Raw genomic sequence first — 14,211 nt, forward strand, 5'->3', positions numbered from 1 at the left:
TCTGCTCCTTTTATCCATGAGCCATTCAGGTGGGGCCTATACTTCTCACCTATACCACCTCAAGTTTACCAAATATTACATAGGAAGATTCGAACTCAGAAACCAAGTGAACATATGGTAGTTCCCCCAATTCACCTAGCCTTTGACTGTGGGGGACCTTCTGTCAGTCTCTGCATCTACTTATCCTTCAGAATTCAAGACAAGAGTTATCATCCCATGCCAACCATTGTCAGCCACTTGTGTTTCCTTCCTCATACTCTGGTGAGGTGCTCTCTAAGTTCCCACACACACTGGCACAGAGAAATGAGAAGTCTTTTTATAGTCTCCCCATTTTGTACATATAAAGTCTACAATATTTTATAAACTTAAAAGAGCATACAATGAAAAGTAAACCTCTTTCCTACACCTGGCCTATTAACTCTCCCTCTTCTCATATGTAGACATTGTTCCTAATTTTTAGATGTCCCTATTTATAGCTATTTCATGAGGATATAGATTTATATGTATAAGAATGCAAACACATGTTTGTGTACAGAACTCCAAAACATAACCATACACAGTTTGGTTTTATAATTGGTTTTTTTTTTTCCTAGACACACTTGTTTTTAACCTAAGGGTATAATTTTGTGATGATTTCAAACCAACACATAGAGATGTGCCCTCTGTTCTGTAGAGACATTTAGATAGCTCTAATTTATTGAGCAGGTCTTGCTTGCTGTTGGAGAAACAAGTGATTTCCACTCTTTTTCTCCTCCAGACAGCATCCTGAAGTCCTATACGAGTGTCACTTTGTCCATTAGAGTGCACCTGCAGGGTTGCACACCTGGAAGAAATGCTGCTACCCCCACAGCATGGCTGCCTTTAAGTTAATTTTCACAGAAACATTACTAAGCTCAACCAATTTGTATTCATACCATGCAGCAATGCTTATTTCTTCAGAAGCCTTCTCAGGGCAGAGTGTCATCGAACTATTTTTATATTTCCAATCTGACTTGAAAAACATAACACTCTACTGAAGTTTTAAAGATTAAAATGAAATATTTTGTGGGCATTTGGGTACCCACAAATGTCATCATAGCCTGCAGATATATACATATGTGTACTTATGCCTGCAGAAGCCAAATGAGGGTGCCTGATCCTCAGGAGGTAGAGTTACAGCTTGTGATCTGAAGATGAAGGTGCTGGGAATTGGACTCTTGTCCTCAGAAAGATTAACAAGCGCTATTGACCACTGAGCCCTCTCTCTAGACACTCATATGGAAGTTCTAATATCTTATATATATTTGTAATCAGTGAATACAGTATGTTTGTGTTTGTCTAAGGACATTGCATCTCATCCCCATTGGCCATTTGACTGCTGCTCCCTCTGATTTCTTCCAAAGCCATTGTCTCTGCTTCCCTACAGTCTCCCAGCTCATTCCCTTTGCCCACTTGCCTGCTGTGCCCTCTGACAACTTCCTGCATGTTGCTGTGTAGAAATTACTGTGTTCTATACTCTTGCAACTAGCCCTCTGCCTTTTGAGTGGCAAGGATGTTTTTCTCCCTAGTTTACCGTGTGTCATGTTTGAGTTTTGTGTTGTCTTTCAGTACCTCTTTGATGTACTGTGCTTATCACCTTTCTCTCTATGGTGTTTGGATACAGTGTCAAACTTAATTTCTCCCACATGCTGAATGTACATCTGCTTGATAGCATCCGGGCAGGAAAGGTGAAGAGAAGTTAGAAGTCTGGCATGGAAAGGTCTATAAGAATGGGGTGCTCCTAGGGGAACTCTGGCTGGGAAGTGAGGGACAAACAGACACTCCTAAAGGGGTTCTAGTACCCACAGAATAATGCCTCTAACACCAATGTCCTCTCTCGTCGAAAATAGGTAAACATGTTCCAGAAAGGGAGGCCATATTCTGTCAGCACAGGAACTGTTAAAAATCCCTCTTTTATCAAGTTGCCTGCCTTATAGGTGACACACATGAGAAAACAGGGTTCCCCATTCATCATCATATACACAGTAGCTTTGCCTGTTCCCACTCATAGCTCTTGACTAACAAGGCCCCTGAAATGCTGCTTGCGACAACTCTGAGACAGGAAGAGCAGTCCCTTTTCACAACTGAGCAACTCCTTGGCACATCTGAAGCATGGCCTTATGTGTTCGTTAAAAGTTCCCAAGCCTGCAGCTCTAGACCTAGTGTACACAGAGGCCATGGGTTCAAGTAACTTCCTTTCGTTTCCAGTGCTTTTTGCTTTTTGTTAGATCAGAAAACAACCTTGGTAGATTGATGGCCAAATGGACATAAAAGTCAAATGTTGATTACATGGAAAATCATACTTCATCTCCTGAGGGTATGATATAAAGCCTATTATAGGGAAACCATGTTACCAAGTTTGACTAGACTCTGCTGTTGATTGGGTTCTGTATTGGTGCATGTGAGTAGACCCTTGTTCCCACATCACCATTGGAAAGAGATTCCTGTGTTTGCCTCTCTTAAATACGACCACAGAAGCTCTTCCCACATGGTTCTCCAAGACTGGGGTGACTCTGTTCTCAGATGTTCTCCACAGTACTTCACACCATTGACAGACATATTTCTCTGCAGCTTTTACTTTAGAACCTTGAACTCACCTCAAAATGTACATGAACCCCTCAAGTCTAGTCTCTTTTGTTTGTTTGTCTTTAAGGGGAAAGATTAAGACAGAGTTTTAGAACCATAAAAACTGTGTTCTAAATGCTGCCCTTTTCAATGTACTCACCTATTTTCAGGAGTTATAGCTTTAGACTTTTTTCTAAACTTATTGAGCCTTGTTTTTGTCTTATTGTAAGTGGTCATTGCTCACAATTTATTAATCAAGTCCCGTCAAAGTTAGTGCTGTCAAATAAGCATTTATTCAGCTCATGAGTCCAGTCTGTGGTTCTGTGATCTCTGATCTTCACTGAGCCAGTCTGATCTCTGTAAACTCTGAATTAACATAAGTCACAGGCATTCTAGATTTGATGGTGCAGAAGTAGACTCCATCACTTTATTGAAGATGACTCAAATATGTGGGTCCAGGGAGGAATAAGCTATAGGAGTCCTGTATTTAGATAAGCTCTCTTCTCTCTCAGGAGAACCAGCACACAGAATAGGTGTTAATTCAACACTTCACAAGACCCAAGATACTAGTTATAGTTCACATCTGAAATGTCTTGTGCCAGTTCACATTTTAAACTATTCTTCCACAGCTTGTAGACCCGTGTTTGAAGATTCTGGAGCCTTTAGTAGTAGGGTTTGACTGGCAGAAATAGGTCACTGGGGACAGGTCTTCGAAGGTAATTACCATCCTTGGTTCCACCTCAGTGGCTCCATGACAAAGGTCCTTCTCACGTTCCTGCAGCCATTAATGAAGCAACCTGCTCCAGCATGACTTCCTCAACATGCTGGAATCAAATCCCTCTGAAACCACCAGCCAAAATGTAAAAACAACACAATTGTATCCTGGATGGACATGAAGAAACCCAGACTCGGGCACTGGCTTTGCTTAAGGTCAACATTACAGTCAACCACACGACCTCAGAGAAATAATTCTGTGCTGGTCTGTAATATCTTCCAAAGGCTGCCCAGGCATGTGTGGCTTTTAGAACACATTTGCTGGCTACTGACTGAGTTCTGAGTTGGCAGAGCCTGAGAATAACATAAAACATCATCCCCAGCCTCATGATGCATATACTTGGTGACAAACAGAATACTCAAAACCCTTCTTGTCACCTTACAAAGTGCCAAGTGCCTTACAGGGACAGGAGGCATAATACTATGGGATTCAAAAGAGACTCTGGGAGGGATTCTGGCTTCAGTTTTTAAAATTCAGGAATTTGTTTAATGTTTCTCTGTATTTAATTCTCATTATTGATCTCCCCAGGCTACCAGTAAAGACACAGTACAGGAAACCCAGTCCAGACAGATAAAACACTTAAACTGAAACAATCTGAGGCAAATGAAGTATTTTCAAATTACCAGCTCTCCTGATGCTGCATGCCCAGCCTGATGTGGCTGGAGGAAAACCAGTTACATCCTGCAGGATGATAGCAACCCTCTTGAATTTACCTCTCAGATTAAAATAATTTGTACTAATTCCAGGAGCCCTCAATCCCATTAATTTAAATGTTATTTTCATGGGCAGCCAGAAGATATTCACATTCAGTATATGTTTCCCCCTGAAAACTTCCCCTGCCACCACCACATTTTATTCTTTACCTGCTGGAAAGTTTAAAGAATTGAATTGACAGTATAGAGCTTAGGGGAAAATACACACACACACACACACACACACACACACACACACACACAGACACACCTTCAATTCCAAAAGTACCAGTGTTCTCAGCAGCCAGACTGAGGCAGAGCTGGGAACGGTCATGGGTATGTTCTGCTGACAGCTGATGACATGTCAGGGGACCTTAGGCAAGCCTTCTGCCTGAGTCTGGGTTTCCTCAAATCTAATCAGACTGCGATAATCTTGGGCCTTGGGGCCTTCCCATATGGAGTCATGAGTTAATAATGCCTGTTCTGTGTACTGACTTTCCTGAAAGGAAAAGTGCGACCTAAATACAAGGTACTTGTCTTACTAGAAGGTGCTTGGAATCTTAATAGCTGTCTCAATTGCGTCCAAAGTGGGCTTCTCTGTGGACGTGCTTTAAAAGTGGCTTGGAGTCGAAGCTGAAAGGGGGTTTGTTTCTCTTCTATCTAGTAGAAGCCTCAAGTAGGATTATGGCTTGTTTTTTAGGGTGTGCCCAGTTTGCCCATCTAACACAGGGCTCCACAAAAATCTCCATCATTGAGAGCCTGTGTAACTTGGAAGATAGTTGAGACAGTTCTGCCACACTCCTTCCACAGTCAGCCTAAAATCCACATGTCAAAACTAGTGGCCAAGCAAGTAGGGGGTGAGGGTGGGGCTTCAAATTGAAAATAACATTTGGCTTTGAAAGACTGCCTAGAAACACCAGGTTGTTTCTTGGTTACTAACCTCGAAGCTCTCTCAGTATTGAAGGTACAGCCCAAAGAGTCTGATTTTTAAATCACTTCCAAGTTCTAGATTCATTTGTTCCTTTTGTTATCATGTATTCACTTAGGGGACATATTAATACTTGAGCTTGTCACCTGAGTGGTTTGAAAATGGCCAATGTCAGGCTATGAAATATGCCAGATTCACCCAGTGAGATTCAAGGGTTGAGAAACCTCAGTCCAAGAATCTCTGTTGGTTGACACACTCCCCAGCTAGGTTTGGGAGTTGAAGAGGCTTCAGCTGTGTCTGTAGTTAGTAGAAGTCTTTATCTACAGTCATCAGAGCCCCTTTGCTAAAGGCTGACTCATCTGATTCATTTCCAGACAGTCTCAAGAACGGTCTGTGATCATTACAACTAGGTTCACTTAACAAGGGAGGCTCTGGGCATGTGAAGCAACTCTCCCCAGGTCATAGGCCAGGGTTGTGGCAGAGCCAGAATTTGAAATCATCCAACTCAGAAGCCTGTGTCTCCCCTCCTGCTGCACTACCACACATTGGCATTGCCTCGAGCTGTCTGAAATCAGAGAGGGCACATGGGATGCCTGCCCGAGTCCTGCTCCCTGCTCCCTGTTCCCAAGACATCTGCAGTCTAATTGGAACGAAAGGGAGAGACCACTCATTGATGGGCAGAGAAATCTAAAGGTGACTGACATGTGTAACGTAGAAAGGTTAGGCACTTACAGTTTTGGTTTTGTCTTATTTGTAGTAACAGAATACCACTGAATTGCCATTTTACTTATTTTTTATTTCTATTCAATTGAGAAATTCTGTTCTGAGTTAAGCTGCTTGGAACAGAACTATGCTATCTGAGGCTCCAACATGATAAAGATTTTATTGATGTCACCATTCCATTGGTTCACAGAGGTGAATCTAGTTATATTATTTGGGGCTAGGGAAATGGCTCAGTGGATCAAATGCTTAACATAAAAGTATGAGGACTAGGGTCTGGATCCCTAAAACTCATGTAAAATACTATAGAGGTAGCATGTCCCCCCTGTAGTCCCAGCTCCCAGGAGGAAACTAGAGACTCTCTGGGCAAACTGACTAGCTAGATGAGCTGACTCAGCCATCTCTGTGTAAAGTAAGAGACCTTGCTTCAGTACTTAACATGGACAGTTATTTAGAAGGCCACCAATATCAAACTGACTTCCATACCCATGTGCATACATTAATACACACGTGTACCCCCTACACTTGTATCCCACGCATACAAATCCACATATGTACACCAATGCATACTACACATGTGTTTATAATTTTAGTATATGTAATATCAGTACTTGGCAGGCCGAGGTAGGAAGATGGTGACTTCAAGATCATCCTGTGCTACCTAGCAATGAATGTCCCCTCTCCAAAAGCAGCAACAACAAAACATTTTGGTGGTTGTGGCTCAGTAGCAGGATGCTAGCCCTCCAGCTCAAACCCTTATCCTAAGCCTCAGCAGAAGCCATCAAACTTTTCTTAGAACTGTGCTGAATACACAATGATTTTTCTGTCTCTTCATGAGCAAGTACAAATGAGACGGTAAGAGGAAATGAAAGCTGAGAACCGGCTGCAGGGTGTTAATGTGTTAGGACAACCTTCCAACCCCAGCAGGTGCTAATGTTGCTAGGGAGATAAAAAAGCACAAATGACCCCATGCTGGTTGAAAATCTACCAGGGCTAGATAACCCAGGCAAGCCTCCCTGTTTCCAACAGAAGGATCTCTGAAGTGCCCAAGTTGTTCAGGTAAAGAGGGGTCTGTGTTCTGGACAAATATGCCACTGGAGACTGCTCTTCCTCTAGCAACAAGAGTCACTGAGGGAGGGTAACAGCTTCACCAGGTCTTTGCAACTGTTCACTCATAGACAACCTGCAGAGAGGTCATCAGAAGGTCAAGGACAGACCTTTCTAATCACTGGACTTGCCAGGACTCAAAGGAGGCTTAGTAGCAGCATTTTGGGTCTGGACTGGCTCTTCTGACTTTCTGCCCACCCTTCCCCGTCACAGCCCCTCACAGCATCATTTCATGCTGTTTAAATTCTTTATTTCTCTGTGTCTATTCCAGACCCTGAACTTTGTGAAGCAAGCACTACATTGAGCTTGCTAGCTACTGCTGGGCTCGTCTGGGACAGAGTTCAGTAAATATTTGTTGAGTGGGTAGATGGATGGATAGGTATTGGATCAATGAACGTGAACTTACAGGCATTAAATTCTAGAAAGAAAGTCTTTTCATTCCTTCTGATCATTCATTCTCTAAGCTGCTGCTGTACGTATTGGGCTTTAGGGGACACTCAGTACAATTTACCTCCATCATTTGTGTACAGGACTTAACCAAGGCTTCCTTTATTTAGAAAAACTCAAGAATAAATTCTCAGGCAACTGTTGGAACAGCAGGGCTAAAGCCTGCTTTCTTGAGTCCCTTACTTTTTTTTTTTTTTAAATAACCTTACTACATAATAGACTTTTACTATAAAATATGAAATGGGACTTATGTAGGCTTAGCAGGCCTGAAAAGGAGATGAATAACACCAGGGATAACACACAGAGGGATGGGGAGAAAGAATGCGTGGCTGGGAGGCTCCTTCTAGGGGAAGAAGATGGAATGAAAAGTCACATGAAGACAGAAATCCTGAGTGAAGTGTGTTGATGTCCTTAGACCTGCAGGTGTCTGCAGCAATCAAGAGAAAAGGAAGTGGCACCTCCGGAGAGAGATACGACCTGTTTCCAAGCAAGCATTTCCCAGCATGCTTTTCTTCTTTCACTCTTTGCCAGCTTGCCATGAAGTCAGAAACAAGCTAATCAGTGTGCAACATACTCTTAGATATAATGCCTATTTGACTTAAGTTCCCCTTAAAGCAGTGATTCTCAGCCTTCCTAATGCTGTGACCTTTTCATACAGTTCCTTGTGCTGTGATGACTCCTAACCATAACGTTACTTAATTGCTACTTCATAACTATAATTTTGCTACTGTTGTGAAATATAAGGTAAATATCTGATATGCAGGATATCTGATATGTGACCCCTGTGAAAGGGTCATTTGAACCCCACAGGGGTTGTGACCCACAGGTTGAAAACTACTATCTTAAAGAATCTATGCTGGTTTTATCTCAGAGTGAAGAAGCAGACCAGGGACATGGGCAGAGTGTGTGGTGTATGTCTGCTTTCCTTTCCACATGTTCTAGGACAGGGAAGCAAGTCTGCCAAATAACCCCCGTGTTTCTGCAGTGTTTGATGAATGCACAGGCTGCAAGTGACCTTTGCAAGGGTTTCTGTGGGCGGATATTAGTCCCTGGTAAAATGACAAGGACATAGACCATCTCTAGTCATTGGGTGGATGCTCAACAGTAAATAAGGAAATAAAGAAAGTGCTTGTTTCTGGAAAGGTGAAGCCAGAGATAAGGTGGGTCTCGTACCTTTTAGTACAAGGCAGCCCAGGCTAGTGGGATGTTTGTGGGTAGAGCCAGGCACTATGTGCCAATGTCTGGTCTTCTACTTATTAAAGTTCAGCTTGCCTCCCAATTAAGACCTGTTTTTAGTGGCTACTTAAAGTGCAGTACAGATGCCAAGCTTAATAGGCAAAAGGAATCATAATAGATTCATGATGTTTGCAAAGGATTGAAGGTGGAGTGACATCATATGTGCTTTATTGGATGACCCTGTCCTCCTCAGATCCATCAATGTTCTGTGATATTGTCTATGTGTTGTATGTGTATAGCCCAAGGAGATGTTACAACAACCCTATTTAAAATATGTTAGTAAAATGCTGCCATGGCTTGAACTTTTCAGAAACAACAAAATCATCCTATGGGTGGTATTGTCTGTTACTGAAAAGTTTTTAAATCTTCATAGTACATTATGTCCTACAGACAGTTGATTTGCATATTTGCTTTAAATTACAGTGCATTTGAAAATGACTGTTTAACCGGAGTCACCACAAACGACTCTGCTTTTATTTACTTTGACTCCAGAGCCCATGTTGAGAACTGGATTTCTCTGTTCACAGAATCATAAACTCAATGAAGGAAAGCACCAATCAGGGCAACGTGGTCCATGCTTTCCCTCTGATAAGACTTTTGAATGAATTAGTCCAAGGCTGGCCTTCTTGGTGAGACGATTTGTAAAAATGTGGTCGTCTCTGTTGGTAGAGTTTTCTGTAAACATAGCTCTTTCCATTTTAACCCTCAGGGTGGAATTTTAAAGTATAAGTCTGGCCTATGGGTTGGCTAGCTTGGAGAGCTTCTGAGATGTGGGCTTCTGCTAGCCACTGGAGCTGCCTCCCTTATACAAAGCAGTATCCTGGGACAGTCTCTCTCTGAAGGGAAACCCTTAGAATACAGTACTTCTGCCCACCTGGAAGTGACCTTATTAAATAATGCGCTGTTTCTGTCTCCTTCCCCATCTTTCTCGTTCCAGAAACAGAATTGTCAGTCAGTGCTGAGCTGGCGCCTACCTCGTCCTGGAACACGTCAAGTGAAGTCGACAAAGGTATGCCAAGCTGAAAACATGGGCCAGGGGAGGAAGAAAAAAAAAGCTCATTCGTAGCTTGGCCTGTTCTGCCTTGAGATGAACTGCTGTCCAGATCATTAGGACGAAGCAGGGGCTGAAATAATCCCCCAGCTTGCTTTGTGATGATTTAACATTTAATTATTTGGAATAATTTCTGAAGAAGATTTTTTTTTCTTTTCTTTTTCCCTTCCTCATTTAAAATGTTCCACATGGTTAAAATGATTCAAGATGTGAAGCTGGGCCATTTCTGACCTCCCTGCCTCTACATCCTAGTCGGACTTATTTGGGGGATCTGATTTAGCCTAATCCAGGACTGATCAGAACCATTGGCTGGATGACCTTTTTGGACAAGCATTTGATGTGCTTGTGGGGTTCAGGACCCAGCATTCAGCATGCTTGTAATTGCCTGTGCGTGCAGACAGCAGCTTCCTATGTACATGTGGGGAATGGATTCCCACCATGGAGTTGCTGTATTAATTAAGGCTTGCCATATGCTAAGCATTGGCTAATCTAAGATCCTATGGCCCAGGCGCTCTGTCTCCGCCTGCCTCTCCAGCCTTATTTCTTTTAGTCCCCTTTGTCTTGCCTCTGTATCTCTGACTGGATTTCTGTATCTACTAATGTTTCCTATTCTTCTATCTGGCTTGCCTCCCAGTTCCTCTCCCCAACCTCCTCACTCCCCATTCACTCCTCCTCTACTTCCCTTTAGAAAAGAACAGGACTCCCAGGCATATCAACCAAACATGGCATATCAAGTTGTAGTAAGACTAGGCCCTCCCCTCATATTAAGGCTGGATGAAGTCCAGTAGGAGGCAAAGGTCCCCAAAGCAAGCAAAAGTGTTAGAAACAGCCTCCATTCTCTGATAAGAGTCCCACAAAAATCACCAAACTACACAATTATAACATAAATACTGATGGTTGGACCCATGCAGGCTTCCTGATTGTCTGTTGAGTCTCAGTGAGCTCTTATGCATCCAGTTTAGTTCATTCTGTGTGTTTTCTTATGGAAGATATCAAAGTAACACTATTTGCAGGTGATATGATAGTATATATAAGCCACCCCCACAATTATACCAGTGAATTCCTACAGCTGGTAAACACCTTCAGCAAAGTGGCTGGATACACACACACACACACACACACACACAAACACACACACACACAAACACACACACATATGGCAAACAAGCAGATTAAGAAATCAGGAAAACAACACCCTCACAACATCCACAAATAATACAAAATCTCTTGGGGTAAGTCTAACTAAGCAAGTAAAAGACTTGTATGACAAGTCTTTTGAAAAAAGAAATTCAAGAAGATATCAGAAGATGAAAAGATCTCATGGACTGTTAGAATTAACATAGTAAAAGTGGCCATCTTCGAAAAGCAATCTACTGATTCAATGCAATCTCCATCAAAATTCCAACACAATTCTTTACAGACCTTGAAAAACCAACACTCAACTTTATATGGAAGAACAAAAAATCCAGGACAGCTAAAACAATCCTGCTTAAATTGTAAATTTCTTATCAGTTCCTTCTTTGGCTACTATTTGTAGAATTAGGATGCACAGATGAATCAGAAAAGGGTTGCTTTGTGTCTGTTCTTCTCTTGGCTAACACGCTACTTTAAATACCCATCTTCACATAAGGTTGGGAGAGATTTATAAATAGATATCTACAAATCTACCTTGTTCTTTGGTGGTGGGACTAGTGGGGGTGAAAACACAAACCTCTATTCATGATAAATCCCCAATAAACATGAGTAAACTGATGAATCCCACCATGCTATGCAAGAGGCTAATTTGATACTTCAAATACTCATGTCCTACAATGTACCGAGTTTATCCTTTAGCTCAGATGTAGTCCCGAGTCCTGGGACTGCAATTGTAAAAGGAATTTGAATTTTTGCCCTTTCTTATCACCATGATAAGAAACACCGGAAAGCAGGGTAGTGAGGGCTTTATCTGGGGGCTCACAGTGTGGATGAGCACAGTCTGTCATGATGGAGAAAGCAAGGCAGAATTCATGGTGGCTCACAGCTGTGGCAATTGGATGGTAAGCTGCTTTGGCAGACCTGGGGACAGAGAAATCAGGTTGGAACTAGGACCTAGCAATGACCCACAAGGCCACTCCTTGGAGATCCATGATGTTTAACTACATCTTACCTCCCAAAGGTTTCACAACCTTCCCAACCAATGCTATGCACTAGGAAGCAAGAATTCAAACCCATGAGTCTGTTTCAACCATTAACAGCTCAAAGTCACCACCCACGTTTTCTTTTGTGGTCAGCTCTCTTTCTACTGCTACAGTCCTCACTGGAAATCTGTTTTCTGTCTAGGATGGATAGAAGAACACAGTAGATGTTCATGATTTTAATGGGCACTTTGTTAGCCATTTCAGAATACTAGAGGAGAGAGAGAGAGAGAGAGAAAGAGAGAGAGAGAGAGAGAGAGAGAGAGAGAGAGAGAGAGAGAGAGAGAGAGAGATCCCGTAGATTTCTAATGCATGTTTTTTGGGATCTTTTTAATAGGGAGGATGAGATAAAGAACCCCAGACATTTGCTTAGTGTCTGTTCTGTGGTGGCTGCTGTGGTAAATGCTTTCAATATGTGAACTTATTGAGCAAGCTCCTTATGGCACCAATGGAGTTGTCCCATAGCTACCTACTGCATGGAAATGATGGCTTTCCATTCTCTATACCGAGAAGCCCACATGGGCAAGGAAGACCACAAGGCTGCTGGCTGAGAACTCATGCTACCTGGCTTACAATCTCCTCACCAGCATGGTTTGTCATGGTAGTTGCCTCTTGAGAAGTGCATGGTATAGTGATGAGACTCTGGTAATGTGCAGGAGTCAAACCACCCAAGATTTTTAATTTGCTCAGGAAAATCTTCCAGAAAATATGGAAGCTTTCTAGTAATTTTTAATGTCATGTTTTGCTATATGGTTACTGGAGAATAGTCTTTAATTCTCATTTAGAATGAGAAAGAAAGCTGCCTAAGCAAGCCATTTATTTATTAATTGCTTAAATCTTTATTGGTTTCTTTTCTGGGTAGTATTTGAAAAATTAGGATCCATAGCCGAGACATTAAAGGGTTCCTGTTCTATGTACTTGGGGCTTCATGGTACCAAAATATATAATCAAAGTCTTTGAGAGATGGAGCTATGGTGGGTGGAGCATATTCCCTAACCATACAGGCAAGCTGGTGGCAATAAAAATAAAGTCCATTGTCAGGCTAGCATGGAAGACAAAAGAAAGAAATGAAAAGAAAAAGAGGGCTCGGTTTTAGAAATGAAGACTGCACTCAATGTTTCAGTGATGCTCAGTGAAAGGGAGATAAGCTGAAAGTCTCATGGGATTATGGGAAGTATGTCTGCTTCTTAGGGTAGTGCCAGGATCCCAGCCCTGGTCTCCAGACCTTTCTGCCCAGCATGACAGCTGAGTACTCTGTCTCCCTGCACCCGCATGAAGAAGCAATGAAAGAAAGGCCCCTGCTAGGCACCCTACAGCACCTTCCTTCTCACCCTTCCATCCATCACACCCGGCCTCCACAGTCTCACCTTAAAAACTACTACAGATGGGCCATAGGGGTGATTTCTGAAGTGAATGCTTCAGAAGGAAGTACCACCTAAAGTGCTCACCTTCAGGATCAACATGGGATGCTGAAGTGGAGGTGTTGAGAGCCCCATTCCCTTCACAGGCTCAGTCATGGAGGTCTCAGGAGCTTTTTACAGAAGCCAAATGTTTCATTGGGAGAAAATGACTAGAAATTGCACCCATGGTTACAAAAAAAATTTTGAAGCCTGCTTCCAACTACAAATAGTTCTCTGTGGTGACAAATGATTTTGAGAGTATTATTGAATAGAGATCTGGCTTTTTTTTCCCAACTGGGAAATAAGTTATAGGGCCATCGAGTCTGACTAGCACGGGCTCCCATGACTTACCAGAAGTCCCAGCTCCCTTTTGCAATTGTGTCTATTGCCTAAGATTGTTAACCTGGCCAAGAAGAATACCTGTAGATTCTCTGTCTGTGTGGGTCTAGGATGGCTGATTATACAGCACAATATACAGACCTTGACTTGGCACCTTAACCCAGAGCTTCACCACTAAGAGCCATAGTCAAGTTCCTAGTTCAGGGGCAGTTGCCTCTTCTTGGGGTTTGATTTATCCTTGGAGCACAAGTACTTCGTGTTAATGGTATTGGGTGACCTATAACTTAGGGGTCTATTCTCAGCCTGATTAAAAATGAGGTAACAGAGTCATTGTATTATGGTCCTAGTTATATAAATTTGGAATAATGTCAGGGGTGACAGGTTACCAGGTACTTTGACACATCATGCTGACAGTCTTCCTGGAATTTGTGTCTTTAAAGAGCTTACTCGGCCTTGTGCTCCATCTTCACCTGGCATCTAGCTGGAGGACATTCTCACCAAATCCCTGGTATTGCAGCCTGGTATTTAAGATGCCCAAGTCGAGCACTTTCAGTCTTCAGCAATATCTACTAACATTTACATACGGAAGCCAGCAATGGAATTATAGCACAAATCAGAGACCTTAAGGGTTGGCGCATGTCCTGAGGGCTTAGCGATCCAGCCACTGCCTTTTCACTTCAAGCTGCACCTTGCCCTGGGCTCTGTGCTAGCTCTGCACTGACTGCACAGGCTTCCTCCTGCTCCTGTGAAAAGCCAAGC

At 42.6% G+C, this 14,211-nt stretch overlaps 1 protein-coding gene across 1 annotated transcript in view; it reads left to right on the top strand.

The window, feature by feature from the left end:
* The window catches only part of Ror1 (receptor tyrosine kinase like orphan receptor 1), a 357,307-nt gene that overhangs the window by 201,748 nt on the left and 141,348 nt on the right, over positions 1 to 14,211 (top strand). The window contains exon 2 of the mRNA XM_031377942.1: positions 9,426 to 9,497. Coding sequence (XP_031233802.1) covers positions 9,426 to 9,497 — 72 coding nt within the window. The remainder of the gene's footprint in view (positions 1 to 9,425; positions 9,498 to 14,211) is intronic.

Source organism: Mastomys coucha, unplaced genomic scaffold (genome assembly GCF_008632895.1).
Source record: "Mastomys coucha isolate ucsf_1 unplaced genomic scaffold, UCSF_Mcou_1 pScaffold18, whole genome shotgun sequence".
NCBI lineage: Eukaryota > Metazoa > Chordata > Mammalia > Rodentia > Muridae > Mastomys > Mastomys coucha.